The 21111-nt window shown below is 37.9% G+C and overlaps 1 protein-coding gene across 1 annotated transcript; it reads left to right on the forward strand.

Moving 5' to 3' along the window:
- The first annotated feature begins 1871 nt into the window (after positions 1–1871).
- LOC136221535 (putative leucine-rich repeat receptor-like protein kinase At2g19210) lies at positions 1872–6470 on the forward strand. The gene is made up of 12 exons (XM_066008904.1): positions 1872–2227; positions 2314–2854; positions 2932–3407; positions 3491–3629; positions 3697–3768; positions 3859–3930; positions 4000–4080; positions 4241–4625; positions 4698–4824; positions 4980–5042; positions 5143–5332; positions 5671–6470. Exons 1-12 carry the CDS (start codon positions 2137–2139, stop codon positions 6062–6064), a joined length of 2631 nt encoding a protein of 876 aa, XP_065864976.1. The 5' UTR covers positions 1872–2136; the 3' UTR covers positions 6065–6470.
- The last annotated feature ends 14641 nt before the right edge of the window (positions 6471–21111 follow it).

Raw genomic sequence — 21111 nt, forward strand, 5'->3', positions numbered from 1 at the left:
GGGTCGGCTAACATGAACCATCATATAAAACCGTGAAAATCAAGTCGTGTCAGCGACACAGATTCGCTCCCTCCACTCCGTCCTATCCACTACCATATTTTCCTCAATTCCCAATAAACTCATATCACTCTCGATCACCCTCCTCCAAGTTTGCTTAGGTCTTCCCCTACCCCTCACCACTACATCCCTTTGCCACTCTTCGGTTCTCCTAACCGGCGCATCAAGCGCTCTACGTCTCACATGGCCAAACCACCTTAGTCGGTTTTCTCTCATTTTATTCTCAATAGATGTGACCCCTACTTTTGTCCTAATTATTTCATTACGCACCCGGTCCTTTCTCGTGTGACCACACATCCATCTCAACATACGCATCTCCGCCACCGACATCTTATGGATGTGGCAGTGTTTCACTGCCCAACACTCCGTACCATATAACAATGCTGGTCTAATTGCCGTCCGGTAGAATTTTCCCTTCAAGGGGTATTGCCATGAGGGGGCTCCTCGACTCCTTACCCCTATACTGGCCCGGTCCTTATTTTTATTCTCTATTTGAACCTACAACCTCGATTAAAATTCATTTTAAACAATGTAATCTGACCAATTCAATGAGTAAAACTTAAAATCTCACAAATAAAAAATATAAATTATAAATAGAGACCGAATTTATAGCTTTTAAACTCATTTGCTGCGAATCATAAGAACAAAATTCTCATCCCTCAGTGAAAACTGTTAAACTGAGAAGGCAAAATACATATTAGTAATCATACAATTACTTAAACAAATCAATTTTTTATAATTTAGGTGGAGTTTAATTTAGTAATTGTTTCGAATTTTAGTACAGCTTAGATGATAAGATTCAATAAAAATATTCTTTGAGAACTTCCAACACAAAATCTTGCTAAATTAAATTAAATTTAAGAGAGATTTTGTCAAAATTGTTTATTTATGAACAAGTTGCATGCGTACTTACTGTCCTTGCCAAATTGAAATTTTTTTATTCATTATTTCTCTTATAAAAAAGCATGTATTCTTCTGTTAACATTAAAATTATGATTATTCACCAAGATATCCAAACTCAACATGGAAATTTTGATTTCATTAACATTATTCTTATTGACCATAATTATGCAAATTTTTTATATAATTTTTGTTTAATTCTTCTCAACTTTGATGTTACTATCAATTATATCAATTTGCAGAAAAAAAAACCAAATTAACAACTCATTATTATACAATGATTTTTTAATTGCTTTCGTATAATATTAAGTTTAAATTAGGTTTACACTATCAAATTGAACGTGGATGATCTCAAAATAGAAAATTCCAAGTATTAAATTTGTTTTGTACCATATTTATTATGGAAACACGTTTTTTATTTTTCAAAACCATCATTTTTAAGCTTTATGTTTCTAAACATTAATTTTCCCTCTTCTAACTAAACAATACACTTGAAATTTTCTATTTTGAGGTTATCAACAGTCAAATTGACGGTATAAACCTAAAAATCTTTAGCTTTGCAAATGGGCGAAGACTTCCGTCCTTTTTTGCAACAAAAAACACAGGTATCCATCAGCAGATCGGCGAAAACATATAGTTTATTTTTGGAATTATCCCTTAAAATAAAGCTGAATTACATTTTATGTAATTGATAATCCCCATAAAAGCTTAGCTTCAAATTGTTGCCTTTTCCTTCATATTTTCACCAACTTCAGCTTCGTTGACATTGACTTAGAGACACAATGGAAGTTGACATATATGATTAATCATTAGTTAATTAATCAAATTTAGCTGCCAGTTGAAATTAATTAAGCACAATTTGCAACGTTAATAGAATATTTATGTATTGACCTGGTATAATTATATTTTCCTCTTTAACCCAAGTCCTATTGTTTATTGTCATATTTAAAACGTATCTACGTGTCTTGATAATCCACCTCACTCTATCCCTATTTCAAATGTGAAAATCAATTCGTTCCTACACATCACCATCTTTTACGGTCACTCATTTCTCAAATTTTCTACTCCAACATCACCGCTCAGGACCAAGTAGTTACAAGTTGACCAATTCAATACATTCTCAGCATTAGTCAACATGCCATAGCTCCCATTAATTGTTCTTCCAAGCAAAAAGTAACAATGAAGCACAAGATGTTACAATATTTCTTTTTCATCTCTCTTTCTGTTTCAGCTTATCTTATGATTCAGGTTGATTCTCAGGATCAATCAGGTTAATAATTTCATTGAAAACATGTCACATTTTCTCTATAGTTATATATATGAACCAACAACTAATTTGATTCTCTTTTCTCTCAGGTTTCATTAGCATTGATTGTGGTTTACAAGCTGATTCAACCTATACTGATACAACAACAACCCTCAATTACATTTCAGATGAAGCATTCGTCGATTCAGGGATAATTAAGAACATATCATCCGGTTTCAGCACGAATAGCACAGACCGACATTTATGGTATGTCCGGAGCTTTCCTGAAGGAGAAAGAAACTGTTACAATGTATCACTTACTAAAGCTACTAAATATTTGATCAGAACTACTTTCCTGTATGGAAATTATGATGCCTTAAACAAGTTACCAGTATTTGATTTGTATTTAGGACCTAATAAATGGGTCACAGTCAAAATCCTGAATGCATCTAATCCTATCAATAAAGAGATAATTCATACCCCTGTCTTGGATTATATTCATGTCTGTCTTGTCAACATTCGATCCGGGACGCCTTTTATATCCGCATTAGAGATAAGACCCTTGAAGAATACTACATATGTGCCGAAATCAGGAGCATTGGCGAAATTTACTCGCTTGGATTTTGGTTCCGTCACTAATAAAACTGTCAGGTTAGACTTCTTTTTTTGTGCTGCTAAATGACAATACAATTCTTGCTTGCTTCATCTATATGAATGAACTTGTTCAGGTATCCGGATGATGTTTTCGATCGTTTATGGACGCCTGATCATTTCGATAAATGGACAGATATAAGTACTCTAGAGACTATTGATGCAACAAATCACAATGACTTTCAACCACCATCAGTTGTATTGAGAACTGCAAGCTTTCCAACAAATGCCAGTGAAGTTATGCTATTCTTTATAGATACTCAGGACACTTTCCTCCAATTCTACGTGTTTATGCATTTCGCTGAAATCCTGAAGCTTGAACCGAATCAATCCAGGCATTTCAATGTTTCCCTGAATGGGAAGTTGTACTATGGACCTGTTATTCCTGATTACTTGTACACTACTTCTATTTTTAGCCAGGTTCCGATAAACGGAGGAAATTATACGTTTTCGCTCTTCCAAATCGATAATTCAACCCTGCCACCGCTCCTCAATGCCATTGAAATTTATTCGGTGGTTGACATCTCACAATTTGAGACATATCAAGATGATGGTATGTTCATTCAATCTCACAGATAATCTGTATATCTTAGCAACTATTTATGAAATTTGAACAACTGATTGTGTAAATCGTAGTTGATGCTATAACAAACATCAAGTCAACGTATCGAATAACTAAAAACTGGCAAGGAGATCCATGTGCTCCTCAAGTTTATGTATGGCATGGTCTAAATTGCAGCTATATTGCTGGTGCACCACCTATAATCACATCCTTGTAAGTATAAGCATGCCAAGTAAATGTTTGTGCTACATTCTATTAATAATGAACTTCTTGTGTCTAGGAATTTATCATCTTCCGGATTGACTGGAGAAATATTTTCTGATATAGCCAATCTAAAATCACTAGAATCACTGTAAGAAAGAATCTAAATCTTACTGACAACATTAGAGACAGAATTGCGACCATTGTAAATAAATTGATGGCATTTTCTGTCACAATTCAGGGATTTATCAAACAATAGTTTGTCAGGATCCGTGCCTGATTTTCTGTCAAAATTGACATCCTTGAAAACCCTGTAAGTATCTTGAGATTTAGGACTAACAATGAAACTAAATTTCTTATCAAAAGTGATATGTTTGTGCAGAAACTTGACAGGAAACAAGCTTACAGGTACTATTCCAGTTGAACTTTATGAAAGATCGAAAAACGGTTTGCTATTGCTAAGGTCCGGCTCCATAAACTTAATTGCATAGCCATTGTCAGTGACGGATCCAGGGTTCACTGACATGGGTGCTCCGCAGTCTGTTAGTGAATCCTGGATCCGTCGCTGTTTATTTCTGAGATACTTACTATTTGTACTTTTGTGTGTGTTTTGAATGAATCAGTGTAAGCGGAAACGAACAACTATGTCCATCAGTTTCGTGCAAGAAAAAGGGAAAGAGTATTGTTGTACCAGTAGTGGCATCAATTGCTGCATTTTTGGTGCTAGGAGCTGCCTTAGCAGCCATAATACGCTACTTGATCAGACGTTCTGCAGCAGTTGTCACGGAGGACCACAGAGTAAGCGACGAAATGAATGAGCTAATGGAAGCAAAGAATCTACAGTTCAGTTATGCTGAAATCCTCAGGATTACAAATAATTTTGCCAAGGTTCTTGGCAAAGGCGGTTTCGGGACAGTATACCATGGCAAGTTAAACGACGGTACTGAAGTTGCTGTGAAAATACTCTCTCCATCCTCAGCTCAAGGGTATAAGGAGTTCCAGACAGAGGTAAATAGATCAAATAATCAACTCAAATGTTGTTCTTGTTTACTAATACTGATATATGAATTTGATTCACAGGTGAAGCTTCTCTTGAAAGTTCATCATAGGAACTTGACAGCCCTTGTTGGCTACTGCAATGAAGGCACCAAAATGGGGTTAATCTACGAGTTCATGGCGAATGGAAACTTAGATGACCATCTTTCAGGTTTTTTTTATCTCCGATTCTTGAAAACACACAACCAATTGCACGGACACTCCACTTTAGTAGCGTTTAGTGTCTTCCAGGTGTCGGTGCAACATAGCCAGAAAGCGCAATTATGTAACAATCTAACATTTACAGGTTTGTTTTTGTAAATACAGATAGTAACTCCAATGTTTTAAGTTGGGAGATAAGACTCCAAATAGCCGTCGATGCAGCACAAGGTTAGTACCTCTTGGGAAGTCCTCGTGTTCCACCTCTAAACTTTTTTCTCAAAAAAAGAAAGAATTATTAATTCGGTTAATATTATATGGAAATGAATAGGATTGGAGTATCTTCACAATGGTTGTAAGCCACAAATAGTACACAGAGATGTGAAGACAACAAACATATTATTGAATGAGAAATTCCAAGCAAAACTAGCTGATTTTGGTCTGTCAAGAATGTTCCCAGTTGAAGGTGGCACACATGTTTCAACTATTGTTGCTGGCACCCTTGGTTACCTTGACCCTGAGTAAGTCATTTCAACCCCAACTTCTCCAAAAATTCAAATGTGAATCCTAACTCTACATAAACAAAACTAGACTTGTTCGCAGGCTCGGTCCAGTCGAGCTTGAACGGTGTCTAATTGGACACTTAACTATTTTCTTAATATGTGTGATTTGATCAAATGTGACAATTATTTGAGACCGGATTAAAGGAAATGTGTTGTCCTCAGCGGATAGATAGTTGAGGACATCAGATTTCTTCGGGCGGATGGAGTAATTTAGTAAACCGGTGCCTTGTTCCTATCCTTAATTTGGTTGAAAATTGGGTGGAAGATTGATCAAACATGAAATTTTTGGTTTGTAGGTACTATGTAACTAACAGGTTAAGTGAGAAAAGTGATGTGTATAGCTATGGTGTGGTTCTTCTGGAGCTAATTACAGGCCGACCTGTGATATCTAAAACTGGTGAAAAGACTCATATTAGCGAATTTGTGAGCGAGATGCTCGAAAATGGAGACATTGAAAGCATCTTAGAACCAAGACTAGGAGGAAATGTGGATGTTAATTCAGCGTGGAAAGTGGTGGAATTAGGAATGGCTTGCGTGTCAACAACTGCTGCTACAAGGCCAACAATGAATCAACTCGTCACGCAATTGAATGAATGTTTAAACACACATATGGCTCGATCCAGAGAAGGATTCAGTATTGAATTCACATCATCGGACGTCAATACTGAACTATCTCCTGCGGCAAGGTAATTATAGATTGGTTGTTGTAATTTCCAGGCCTAGATTCATCTTCGTCGATGTTTGTAATTCACGGTGTGTTAGTGAATTTGAACAGAATGTCTACTGGTTTTCTTGTGTTTTATGTGATCTTCTTTTACGCTGCTGGGTTCAATAATTGGGGGAAAATAAGGCAGAGTCTGTCATATTTTCACTCTGGTTTTCGATTTTCTAAATACATGTAACGTGTTCGTCAGAAGTCCGCAAAGAAACTTCACATGACTATTCAAGCATTTGTGATGCTGCAAGCTACAACAGTTCATTTTGCTGCATTTTACCGCTGCTAACGAAACATATTACGTGCAATCTCTAATTTTGCTAATTTTGTGTGTGCAATGATGCTCAGATTGTGAAAATAGTAGCAATAGCAATAAGCTGTTTTCTATATTAGAGATTGTGAAGCATACCTTATGGATATGGTATTCCACCATGGCTATGGTTCTATTTCGCTGCTGTTGGAGTTCCTATAGATGGAGTGGAGCAATATGTAGATATGTTCAGTAAATCTTTTTGTGACCTTTGAAAGTTTCCATGGCTATCAACTTATCCTCCCTAAACTTTTCCTCATCAAAAAGGAAAAAGAAAAGGAAAAAAAACTGTGAGATTATGTATAGTGTTAGACCAGTCCATGGGCGGGTAACCGTCCGACCCGCCCAGGTCCATATCCGTTGGGCCGGAATTAATCAACAAAAATTGATTATGCCCAGGTCCTCTAAAGCTCTCCCATTGCGGACCTGAGATTGTCCAGTCCCGTCCACCTATTAATATGGGTAATTAATTATTAGTTCCTATATTTTGACAAAACACACTGTTTAGTTCATCTATTTTCAAAAACAAGCAGTAAGGTCCCTAACCTTTTTCTCGATCAACTGTTTAGTCCCTAATATTTTTCTTGGTGAACTATTTAGTCCATGCCGAAGATTCTGTTTGTCAATTTGGATTTGAGTCAAAATCTATTTAAAATAAAAAAAATGTAATGTCTTAACTACCCTTTACCACAAAATCAAATATATAAGAGTATCTCTAACAGTCTCTTAAATTGGCTCTTAAATTAAAATTTGAGGAGGGAGAATGAAAATTCATCTCCAACAGCCTCTTAGTGGCTCCTCAAATCACTAAGAGCATTTCCATCATCTCTGTTAGAGCATCTCCAAGAGACTCTTAGTGAGCTCTCTAAAAATAATATAAATAATTGACTTTTAGTGATTTAAGAGTGACTAAGATATATCATCTCCAACAATACTCCTTATATTTACTCTTTATTTATTATTTTATTATTAAGATTATTATTTATTGATATATTCACCAATAGTGTGAGGAGAGAGACTTATTAATAATAAATTATTAATAAAAAATGAAGTTAGGAGACACTAAGAGGTGGAGAGAGACTCTCTATTAATAGAGAGAATGAAGAGGCTCTTAGTGATTTGAGGAGCCACTAAGAGGCTGTTGGAGCTGATTTTTTATTCTCTCTGCTCAAATTTTAACTTAAGAGTCAATTTAAGAGGCTGTTGGAGATGCTCTTAATAGAGAGTCTCTCTCCACCTCTTAGTGTCTCCTAACTTCATTTTTTATTAATAAGTTATTATTGATGTGTCTCTCTCCTCACATTATTGGTAATATAACAATAAAAAATAATTTTAATAATAAAATAATAAATAAAGAGTGAATATAAGGAGCATTATTGGAGATCATATATCTTAGCCACTCTTAAATCACTAAGAGTCAATTATTTATATTATTTTTAGAGAGTTCACTAAGAGTCTCTTGGAGATGCTCTAAGACCATTATCTTTATTGTTTCTCATCTCTGCGTTCTTTTTTTCCTTTATTTTCATTTCCTTTACTCTACTGCATCTGAAATCAACTTTAAGTGTTCTTCTTCTTGATTGTTTTTTTAATCGTTCAGATTCGTAAGCATTGAGTCTGCGTTCTTTTTCTTGTTCTCCATACAAATAGCTTCTTCTTCTAAATCTTTTCTCCATTTTTTTTGTGAGCGCGAGTTGTGAAAGAAAAACATAGAGCTGTGAATTGCTTTTAACTGATAAATAGTAAAGGGTAATTTAGTTATTTCCGAATTCATAAACGGTAAAAAATCTACCAAACAGATGAAAGAACTAAACAGTTCACCGAAAAAAATGGTTAGGGACCTTATCGTGTGTTTTTTAAAACACGGGGACTAAATAGTGAGTTTTATCAAAATATAGGGACTAATAATTAATAACTCTATTAATATTAATTATTAATTTATATATTTTTTTTTGGTAAGGAGGAGGGCCAAGCCCAGAAAACAAAGAAAACTAAAACATAGAAATAACCCTCTTCGTTGACCTTCCTGCGCGGTCGTCGTCGAGAATGTCCTGGAGGCCTACAGGCAGTACATCACACTCGTGATAGCCCAGTAAAACACGTCCTGTGAAATTTGTCATCCAGTCAGCAGCCTGATTACCCTCACGGTAATTATGCTTTAGAACTACTTCCCAGTCTCCCTCGATCAGATTCTTACAGTTCGAAATGATCCAAATATGTGGGTTGTGATCATTTTCCTCTTCTTCCAACGCCTCAATTACTTTTTTAGAATCAACCTCCATGATAACCTTTCAATATCCTTTTTGTCAAGCCGTGGATAGCCCATAAAATACACCCCACATTTCAGATGCAAAAACCGAACAAATTCCAAGGTTGACTACGAACCCACTAATCCAATCTCCTGGAGAATTTTGAAGCAGCCCGCCAGCCGATGCATATCCCAGAGCCCCTTTACTCGCTCCATCTGTGTTTACTTTGATCCAGTCTTGTTCTAGTGGATGCCATTTGACCCATTATTCCACAACACGACTAGTCCGGGTACTGCCATTCACTGTAATTGATTTCTGATGTTCAAGAACTTTGTTCAGAATAAAAGTAACTTTATCCCCCCTCATATCTTCCTCCTCGAACACGCGCAAATTGCGCCATCTCTAGATCCACCACAGGGTGAAGGCGAAGACGCTTGTCTACTCCATTCCTCTAATACGACGCGATTTCAGAAGGTCATCCAGCAACTACTTATTTCTTTCGAGCAAGAAGAAATTTGCAACCTTATTCCGCGGTACCAGTTCAATCCAAATCAATCTCGCCTCGATACAATCCCTCAAGACATGCATGGTGGTTTCAGCAGCTCCGCAATCCAGGCAAGCTTCATTATTCGTTAAATGTCGTTTAACCCTGTTACTGTTGCACATGATTGCATTGTGACGGACCAGCCACATGAAGGAGCGAACTCTTTCAGTCGCTTCTATTAAATATTTAATTTTAAGTGTAAATTTTAATTTTTATAATTAAAAATTATGCATACATTTTTAGGTGAGTTTATATGGATTGAGTTTGAGATTTAATTTTTAAACCCGAGTCCAGCACGACGCAAGCAAATTTTTAAACCTGAATACCATCTAAATTAATACTAGATTGGGTTGGACTTAGACTGAGCAATTGTATATGAAATTCCGGTAGACTCGGCTCGAACCCGACCCACATATAGGTGTAATTGTGTATAGAGAAATATATATATAAAAAAAAAAAAATTGGGTCACTATGTTTAAAAGTTGCAAATAAAGATGTGAATGATGTTATATTAGCAAATATATTTTTTAAATAAACTCATGATGTGTCCATTTCACCAAAATTTGACATATTTGTGTTAAAAAAAGTCATAACAGGTGTTTGGTTGTCGAAACTAAAGTTTGAAAATTAATAAAAACCTTAAACTATCAAAATTATGAAATCAAATCTCTGAACTAAGTATACATTTTAAATAAAAATCATCAATTGAGTCATCATCGAAAATCATTCGTTTTAAACAATTTCAAATTATCTTCCCTAAACCTACTTTGGACCAATACACAGAACATTACAATATCACAATTTCTGATCTTTTAGGATATAATGAGGTCTTTAATTGATGAATTTTGTTTAACTCATGAATATAATTGATGATTTCGATAGTTTAACGTTCTAATTGACTTTGAAATTTTAGTTTAACGTTCTAATTGATTTTGAAATTTTAATTTAAGAATTAAATGAGTGCTATACTTTTAAAAAATAAAATAAAATGGGTTAATTCATTGCAATTGGATTTTGCATAGCTTTTCAACCATATCCCTCTTACTTGAGGCATACAATCGAAATTGTCCATTCTTGACCAGCTAAAATGCGAAACAAGGAAAGAAAATGAGAAAATTACTATGACAAAGTTTTTCCGATACGGATAAGCAAAGATAGGGTTAATTAATAAAGATAGAATTAATTTTGATCTTAAATAAATAGGTTTTTTATTAACTTGAACTAGAAAGAGTAAATCTCAATAAAAAGATATAAATTTTGTTCTTCAAAAGAAGTTTGTATTTTGATTAATGAAAAGATCCTCATCCCTACAAAGATTGGAGCTTAAATATCTTCCCTAATTTAAATACAAAAAACTATAAAACCTTTATTAGGGTTACATCTCTTAACTAAAGGAGTAGGAGCAAGGTGTGATGGAAAGGATAAGTGTTAGAATAGTAAATAAGCCTCAATGGAAAAACCATAATAACAAAATAGTATAACAGTAATAAAGTTGAGAACAAAATTCTAGTAGATTGATCTCCTTGGTGAGGAAGTAACCCCACACAACACGTGGCATGTTTGACATGCGGTGTAGCTAACAACTACGGCCACTCCTTCGATCATCGGTGAGAGTCTTTGGTGGCCTTAACTAATAGGTCACACGTCGTGTGAAGGAAAACCGCACCCCGTGTGAATTTCTACAGAAATTCCAGGAGCTCGGCAAACCATCCATATGCCATATGGATCTATATTCCCACCTTCGTTCACCTAACACCCAACTCACACAGCGTGTGGCTGATATTACAAGACGTGTAAGGTACTCCTCCATCTTGCTTTGGGTTCTTGATAGAGATGCCAACATCATTCTCACTTTCTTCAAATGAGTTGGACCCCGACTCGCCCTTAGTGAACTTAAGAGATCCATCCGACTTAGATCACGTATGTTGAATGAAGTTGATATTTTGCCTAGACAATTGGGGAGGGCTATATGATCTCCATTTGCATTGACCTTCTTGGTTACCTTATAGGTGTTGAAACACCTTTCCAACATGATTTTGATTTGACAAAATTATTTAAGTTAATCCATGATTAAGACAATTAAATTTAAGTGCTTTGATTTAATTGTACTAATGCATTTGTTCAATGTTGAGTATAAACATATTTAAGAACATGAATCAAAATAAGACAGAACATAGTCAGCATGATAACATAGCACGTGCTGAGTAAAGAATGACTCAGTACGAAAGAAGGAAAGTCTTCTTTAGGACCGAAGCTTACAGAACGAAGCTGACCGTAGAAGCTGAGTGAAAAGCAACTCAGCATAAAAGAAGAAAAGTCTTCTTTGGAACTATATCTTGCAGAACGAAGCTGACCGTGGAAGCTGAGTGAAAGGCAACTCAGTATCGGTATTGGCAACAATCAAAGACAACGGCTATCAAAGTCATGCTGAATGATTTTAAGGACAGCACCAATGATCCGTTTGCTAAAAGACAAGATCCGACAACTATCTGCACCAATAATAGAAACCTTGGAATTACGCAAAGAGTTAATTTCGAGATGCATGGGTCAAATGTCCGCTGGCTAAAAGACGAAACCTGCACAAGAAGACAAACCTACGAAAAGAAGACAAGACTGGCGCCTGTGAAATTCAGACGACAGGATTGGCCTGCAAATCTGAAGCTGACCAAAACATGTCGCAAAGAAAAAGCCGTTTGAATCCAACGGATAATTCCGGATTCAAATCATTTCTGCTTCAGACCTCATTTCCGGATTCAAATACATACAAAAAGCACACCAAAACAAGAAAAAGATCTTACACCAAATTCCCATTTCTGTGTAAAAGCTAGAGTGATTTTTGTAATCATCTAAAGTGTTCTGTGTCTGAAAAAGAACAAGTTTGTATCAATTGTAAAATTGAGAGAGTTGTGCTGAGTACTCGGTTTTAAGTACTCAACGGTAGAGAAATCTAGGTGTTCGGTTATAGCACTTAGTAGGAGTTGAGTAGACGAATAGAGGACGGTACTCTTGCATATTCAACTGCCTTGTAAACGGTTTGTGCTCTACCTTTAAAGACCTCAGTATTGGATTTAAAAAGCCCGGAGGGATTCTAGGGACTGGACGTAGGCGGAGAGGCCGAACCAGGATAAGTCATGCTGAGTAATTTCTAACTCTCTCTCTCAATATATATCTGTATGCGTTGCTTGTTATATTTACTCAGTATATAAATTGTTTAAGCTGACACTGAGTAAATCAGAGTGCTGAGTTGGAAGCTGACCACAAAAGTGTCATTTCCCAACTCGCAAGTAAAACAGCTCTGGTCAGTATCTGACTAGAACTGTCTTACGCCTCATTCGGCCGTGCTGACCAAAGCTGAGTTGCAAAACTCAAAGAATTATATTAAGTCAGCATAATTAAAACGAAAAAGTTATATTAGTTCCTAACCCCCCCCCCCTTGGAACTAATCACAAGGGACCAACAAGTGGTATCAGAGCCTAATAGCTCACTACTCAAAGATATAACTATCTTGAGCTGATCCCGATAAATGGCTAAGAACAGCACTCGTTTCCTTCTAGGGAACCAAACAACACAGATACTCCCTGAAGGATTATCAATTAGTCGGCCTCCCCTATTCTTTGGATCTAATTATACATTCTGGAAGAATAGGATGAAGAACTTTATTCAAGCCACAAACATGAGTGCATGGCTTGCAATAGTTCAATGCCCATATGCGCCTTATAAAACTGTTAACGATGAGAAAATTGTTAAGAGTGAAACTGAGTGGTCAGAAGATGACCTTAAGAAATTACAAAATAACGCTTCGGCTATCAATATGCTTCACTGTGCTCTAGATGCTGCAGAGTACAATAATATTTCAGGTTGCGAGTCAGCACAAGAGATATGGAAGAAGCTGGAGGTGACCTATGAAGGCACGAGCAAAGTCAAGGAATCTAAGGTAAACCAGCACATGAGACTCTATGAGCTGTTCGAGATGAACGAAAACGAAAACATCTCGAAGATGAACTCAAGATTCACAAATATCATAAATGAGCTCAAGAGGCTTGGGAAGAATTTCACCGAAGAGGAACAGGTGAAGAAAATCTTGAGAAGTCTACCCAAGAGCTAGCAAGCTAAGAAAACGGCTGTGGAGGAAGCCCAAGACTTGACCACGTATAAGTATGATGAGCTGATCGGTTCTCTGCTGACTCATGAGATCTCTATGAAAAATTTCGAAGCTAAAGAGAAGTCAGAAGACAAGAAGCAGAAATCACTCGTCATGAAAGCTGACTCAACCGAAGCTGACTCATCAGATGATGAAGAAATGGCCATGTTCACAAGGAAGATGAAGAAGTTGTTCAGAAAAAATGGTAAAAACATTGTCTCAACCAAGAGACCATTGGAATTACTACATTTGGACCTTTTCGGACCTGTCCAGCCACTCAGCTTAGGCAGTAAGAAATTTTCCTTAGTCACTGTAGATGATTTCTCTCGGTATACTTGGATCATCTTGCTGAGTAGCAAGGATGAAACATTTGAGATGTTCACAACATTGATTAAAAAGCTTGAAAATGACAAAGACCTAAGAATAGCTCATATTAGAAGTGATAATGGCGGAGAATTCAAAAACCAACAGTTTGACGAATTCTGCGAAGTCAGTGGCATTGACCATAACTTTTCTGCTCCTAGGATGCCTCAACAAAATGGGGTTGTTGAAAGGAAAAACAGAACAATAGTCGAAATTGCTAGGACAATGCTGAGCGAAAATAGGCTTCCAAAGTATTTCTGGGGTGAAGCTGTCCACACAGCATGTTACATACTGAATAGGGCTTTAGTTAGACCTATACTCAAGAAAACCCCTTATGAACTTTGGAAAGGATGAAAGCCCAACATTGGCTACTTTCGTGCCTTTGGGTGTAAATGTTTTATAGTAAACACAAAAGACAATCTTGCTAAATTTGATGCTAAAGCTGACGAAGCGATCTTTTTAGGGTACTCAACTAACAGTAAAGCATATAGGGTGTATAATAAACGAACTCAAGTTGTAGAAGAGTCTTTCCATATCGAGTTCGATGAAACTGACCCTACAGGAAAGACAACTCAGTCTGCCGAAGATGAACCAAGCTCAGCTTCCGCTGACCAAAATGGAGTCGCTGAGTCATCAGTACAAGGACTGACCAAAGGTAAACACGAAACAAAAATTATCTTTGCTGACCAATCTACTCCTGCAGATACTGTAGAAACACCTATTCCAGACAACTCAACATTACCTAAGGAAATCAAAATTCCAAGAGGACATTCGGAGAAGTCCATTCTTGATGATGCTGACAACAAGCTGATGACAAGAGATCAACTTAGAAAGTATCTCAGCAATGTTGCATTCGTCTCAGTTCATGAGCCAAAGAGTTTTGCTGATGCTGAGCACGACGAACACTGGATCAATGCTATGCAAGAGGATCTTGATCAGTTCAAAAGAAATGAGGTATGGGATTTAGTACCAAAACCTAGGAACCAAAAGACCATAGGAACTAAGTGGGTCTTTAGGAATAAACTAGATGAGCAAGGCAACGTAGTCAAAAACAAAGCTCGGCTTATAGCCCAAGGCTATAGTCAGCAAGAGGGTATTGACTATAGTGAGACCTTTGCACCCGTAGCTAGGTTAGAGGCTATACGTATTTTATGTGCTTATGCTAGTTACATGAATTTCAAACTATATCAAATGGATGTCAAAAGTGCTTTTCTTAATGGATTTATAAACGAAGAGGTATATGTTAGTCAACCTCCTGGGTTTGAAGATCCAAAGTTTCCAAACCACATTTATAAACTCAAGAAGGCCTTGTACGGCCTGAAACAAGCACCTCATGCTTGGTATGGGAGGTTGACCAATTTCCTGCTAACCAGGAACTATGTCAGAGGCAAAGCTGACACAACCTTATTCATTAAGAAAAAGGGTAAAAATACCCTGCTGGCACAAATTTACGTAGATGATATAATATTTGGTGCTACTGACGAATCTATGTGTAAAGAATTTAGCAAACAGATGCAAACTGAGTTCGAAATGTCTATGATGGGTGAACTCAACTTCTTCCTTGGACTTCAAATCAAGCAAGAGAAGAACGGCATCTGCATTAGTCAGTCTAAGTACGCCAAAGAAATGCTAAAGAAGTTCGATATGGAAGATTGTAAGCCCATATCAACCCCAATGGGTATTGATACTGTCCTGTGCACGGATGAGAAGAGTAAGTCAGTAGATAGTAAGTTATATCGAGGTATGATTGGCTCTCTACTCTATCTTACTGCCAGTAGACCTGATATTCAGTACTCAGTATGCTATTGCGCTAGATACCAAGCTGACCCTAGAGAATCACACCTTATAGATGTGAAAAGAATTTTTAGATATTTGCAGAGCTCAGTTAATGCAGGTTTATGGTATCCAAACTCAAATGACTTCACACTCATTGGATACACTGATGCTGACTATGGATGGGACAAGCTAGAGCGTAAGAGCACTTCTGGAGGATGTCACTTCCTTGGAAGCTGTCTAGTGTCTTGGTTCAGCAAGAAGCAGTCATCAGTTGCCCTGTCTACAACTGAAGCTGAGTACATTGCTGCTGGAAGCTGTGTGGCCCAAGTCCTATGGATTAAGCAACAGTTTGAGGATTACGGAGTTAAAACAGAAACAATTGAAGTCAAATGCGATAACAAAAGCACTATTGACCTATCTAGGAATCCAATCCAACACAGCAGGATGAAGCATGTCAGCATAAGGCATCACTTCATCAGAGATTATGTACTCAAAGGTGAGATCAAGCTGACCTACGTACCAACAGATGAACAGCTTGCGGATATCTTCACTAAACCTCTGGCTCGTGAGCAATTCAGCATATTAAGGAAAGCTATCGGTATGTGTAATCCTGTTTAATAAATTCTTGATCAATATTGAGTGATTATACTATATGCCGAGTAGTTAATGCATGCTTACTCAAACTGAGCTAAACTGAATAACACAGAATCACCTTATGCTGACTAGACATACATGCTGTGTGATTACTATAGGCTGAGTTATTTCTGTGTGAAAATTTCCTCTACATAAAACTGAGCACTCAGTATCTCAAACGTTCAGAATTCTAAATACTGAGTAAAATTCATTTCACATTAAATGCTAGCACACGCGCAATAAATAGCCACCTAGGATGACGTAATCGAAATAATTAGAAAATAAATGCGCCGAACATGTCATAAATGCCAGATTATTGTCGTTTGATCATCTCGAGGTATAACGGCTAGTCCAACGTTCCAGATCAACTCGACCCTCTATAAATAGTGGATGAATTCCCACTCACATCTCTTTACACTTTGAAATCTCTGGCAAATTGATTTCTATCTAAAATCCCTAATCTTCAAATACTCTCAAAGAATCCCTAAATCATTCGGATTCCCAAAACATCTCCAGAGCTGATTATGACGGCAATCACTCCGATGAAAACCCTCCATCTCCTGCTCAGCAGGAATACGTCGAGACTCCTACCAAGTCTCAAGGACAAGGTCAGCATGACCAAACTCCGAGCAAGAGCCCCCAAGCTGACCTCGCAACCTCTTCAAAAAGGAAGAAGAAGGAAGACAAACAATCTCAGAAAAAGAAATTTCTTATGGTCTATGACAGTGTCAAGAACTGTGAGGTACTCCGTTGCCGATGGTTCTCCCCGAGTTTTGTAACCGCTGAGAAGTCGTTCTATGAATGGATCTCCAAAAACAGGTGGTCGAAATTATTCTCCCTCTCTGGTAAAGTCTACCCACGATTAGTAAGGGAATTCTATTCGAATCTGAAGGTGAATAAGGACAATGATGACCATCTAGTCACAAAGTTCACGGGCAAGGACATCACGGTAACTCCGTCTTATCTTGCAACCTTGCTAAAACTGCCCAACAAGGGTAAAGAATTTAGAACCACAAACGTCAAACTTGACTACCCAGTTGAGTTTTGTAAACCTAAGGACCATAAGGGAGAAATAGCCAGCACATGTATGGGCCAAAATCAAAAGATGGCTCATTACATCTTGACCAACTTTATCTTTCCTAAAGTAAACTCAGCCTCATCTGCCTCCAACTTCGAGCAGAATTTTATCTGGCACATGCTGACCTACCAACCACTCAATATGCCCGTCTTTCTTGTCGGTGCATTCCAACGAAGTACTGGGAAACTCAGGTTGGGCTCCCTCATCACAAGAATTCTTGAAGACTATCAGGTGAGTACGGTCGGTGAAACTGAGTCATAGGGAACTGAGATTACGGCGGCCCTGCTGTTCGGGTTAGCATACAACCAACCTCTCAAGTCTAAGAAAGGAAAGGGGGTTGTGGAAGAAAATGAGGAAGAGGTTGATGAGGAAAAAGGCGCACAAGCTGTGCCGACTAAGAAGGAAAAAAAGGTTATGGAGCAACCTCGTACTGACCGCACCAGACAAGATAAAAAGCGGAAAGCTGACCAAGCCGCTAAAGACATCAATACTGCTCCAAAGAAAATTCGTTTTGTGTCAAGCAAACAGAAAGCTGCTGCTCAGCAAGCTAAGTCGGCAGAGAAAATGCCAGTTGAGCCTGAGGAAGTCGAAAGTGAGGAAATTCTAGAAACACCTCTGAGAAAGAAGAAGAGACCTTCTGGTCTGAGTCCAATTGATGCTGCCCCTCTTGGTTTTGTAGTCTCTGACGATTCCCACTTCGTGAGAAGCCAAGAAATTGACCTTGAGAAAACCCCTTCTGACCAGGAAAATGAATTGGGAGATTTTGGAGGACAGTTTGAAGCTGAGGAAACAGCCAATGTTAATGATGAGCAAGATCAGGGTGCTGCTGAGCGCACTAAGTTAGTTGATGCTGAGCCAACTGAACTACAAGCTGACCAAACAGAAAGAGTTCAAACTGAGAGAAGTCTTAATGCTGACCTATAGCTCAATTCTTCATCTGAGTCTCTTGACTCAATTGTTGCTGATCCCTCACCTCAAACCAAAACGGCCAGTTCTGAAAAGCGTTTTAAACGCAAAGCTTACAAGTCCAAATCCCTAGATCTATTGGCTGATTCTCCCCTTAGAGAACCAATTACTGACCTAACTGGACTTCAGTATGAATTCTTCTCCTCCGTCATAGAGCCAACTCAGGATCAGTTCGCACAAAATCAAGCCTCTGTTACTCATACTGAGGAACAAGCCAAGACTCCGAAAAATCCAATTTCTGCCGAGCAAGAGCTCGAAGTTCAAGCTGCTCAAGAAGGTGAGCGAGCAAAGGAAAATCATATCCATGTAAATTCTGAAGTAACTCCTCCTGCACCAACTCAACTTCAAAATGATACTGTGCAGGTCAACATCTCTGCCAATCCACCTCTTCCTAACCCAACTTCGCAGAATGTTGAACAGTCAGTTCCTGGTGCTGACTTAAACAAAAGTCCAGCTGTTGATCATGCTGGCCCATCTGGTATTGGAAAGCAACCTACTCAAAAACCGGCAACTGAGCGAACTCCTGAGGCAACTTATGCTTACCTAAATGCTACTGAGTCTGGGCGTCGAATCATCGACTCAGCTCAATCCATTCTCCAGGATTTGACTCACTCTCATGCCGATGCTACTGGGTTCACTAATGTTGAGTGAACACAACTTTCTTCTGTCACTCAGCTCCTGAATAAGATCAAGGGTCTCAAAGATCTTGTGAGTGTCATGACAACTGTTCAATCTCAACAACCGAAGCAAGACTCCATTGTGAAGCTAGCTGAGCTGCAATTAATGATGGTGAATCACATGGATTCCCTCCAAGGCCAAATAAATGCTCTGTCTGCAGTCAACACAGGATATGCTACCTCTGCTGAGGTTGACCACCACTTCACCAAGCTACACTCTGAGCTGACCGACACTCGTGCGCTAATTTCCTCCTCTTCCTAGTGTTCGATCGAGAAAATTAGCGAAGCTATCCGTCTACTCAACTTGAGTAAGGAAGAAATGGATACTGACTTGGTGAAAACAAATGAAATCCTGCAATATTCCCAAGCTACCTTCAAACATGTGCGCCACACGAATGCTCAACGTCAGTTCTACGATTTAGCCTTGCTCAAAATGTATCATCAAGCCTATGCTAGGCTGACTGACACGCTAACCTGGATTGGGAAGTCACAGGAATATATTCTCAGCATGCTTAGTGCATCCATTCGAGTCCCCGGATCCATTATAGACGATGGAGTTCCTATTTTCGATGGTCTCCGGGAAAGCACGAAACAGCTTAAGGCATACTCAGTAAGGTTAACTCGTGCTGCTCTCAACGACACTTTCATTCCTCCTCCGCCCGATGCTGGCAAAACGGGGGAGAAAGAACAAACTGATGGAACTCAGCCCAAATCAGGGGACGCAGGAGAAGCATCTGGTAGTCAGTAGAAATAAAGAAACGCCAAGGGAAAAGGCAAAGTTAATCCTGCCCACCAAGCCCAAGTCAACAGGAAGAAATAGATTAGTTAATCTTAGAATTTGACTTGTAGTATTTGTCTGGCGTATTCTATCTCCTTGTTTGCTGACCAAATCATCTATTTTACAAGCATCTTTTATTTCAAACTGACTTATCTACTTGTGATGCTTAATTGTTGTGCTATATGCTGAACTATCTTAATTGAACAAACAAAATTAAAAAGGAACATGTATGAAACTCTCAACACACATTTACTCTGATACATGAATACACCTTGCTCTGATACATAAATTCATAGATATAATCTCTTTGAAACTGACCGTGTATCAAACTGAGTAAATACATGCTCCAACATATTGACCTCTTCTGAAAGCTGACCTAAGCTCATCTGAATTAGATCTTAGAAGGTCTAGAATTGAACTTAGTCAGTACAAGCATGTTTTAACGTTTCTCAATTAAATCTTGGAAGGTTTAGAGTTAAGTTAAGATAATGGATGCAACCCTTACGGGGGAGTAATTTTAGAAGAACGAAAAACAATTCAATCATGGGGAATTTCAAAACTGAGTTCCATAATTAAAAATTTTGCCAACATCAAAATGGGGGAGTTTGTTGAAACACCTTTCCAACATGATTTTGATTTGACAAAATTATTTAAGTTAATCCATGATTAAGACAATTAAATTTAAGTGCTTTGATTTAATTGTACTAATGCGTTTGTTCAATGTTGAGTATAAAAATATTTAAGAACAGGAATCAAAATAAGACAGAACGTAGTCAGCATGATAACATAGCACGTGCTGAGTAAAGAATGACTCAGTACGAAAGAAGGAAAGTCTTCTTCAGGACCGAAGCTTACAGAACGAAGCTGACCGTAGAAGCTAAGTGAAAAGCAACTCAGCATAAAAGAAGAAAATTCTTCTTTGGAACTATATCTTGTAGAACGAAGCTGATCGTGGAAGCTGAGTGAAAGGCAACTCAGTATCGGTATTGGCAACAATCAAAGACAACGGCTATCAAAGTCATGCTGAATGATTTTAAGCACATCACCAATGATCCGTTTGCTAAAAGACAAGATCCGACAACTGTCTGCACCAATAATAGAAACCTTGGAATTACGCAAAGAGTTAATTTCGAGATGCATGGGTCAAATGTCCGTTGGCTAAAAGACGAAACCTGCACAAGAAGACAAACCTGCGAGAAGAAGACAAGACTGTCGCCTGCGAAATTCAGACGACAGGATTGGCCTGCAAATCTGAAGCTGACCAGAACATGTCGCAAAGAAAAAGCCGTTTGAATCCAACGGATAATTCCGGATTCAAATCATTTCTGCTTCAGACCTCAACTATAAAAGGACAAGTACACTTCTTGGATCCTTTGCCGAAATACAAGAGAAAAAGCATATATACAAAAAGAACACCAAAACAAGAAAAATATCTTACACCAAAGTTCCATTTCTGTGTAAAAACTAGAGTGATTTTTGTAATCATCTAAAGTGTTCTTTGTCTGAA

Source organism: Euphorbia lathyris, chromosome 3 (genome assembly GCF_963576675.1).
Source record: "Euphorbia lathyris chromosome 3, ddEupLath1.1, whole genome shotgun sequence".
Lineage (NCBI taxonomy): Eukaryota > Viridiplantae > Streptophyta > Magnoliopsida > Malpighiales > Euphorbiaceae > Euphorbia > Euphorbia lathyris.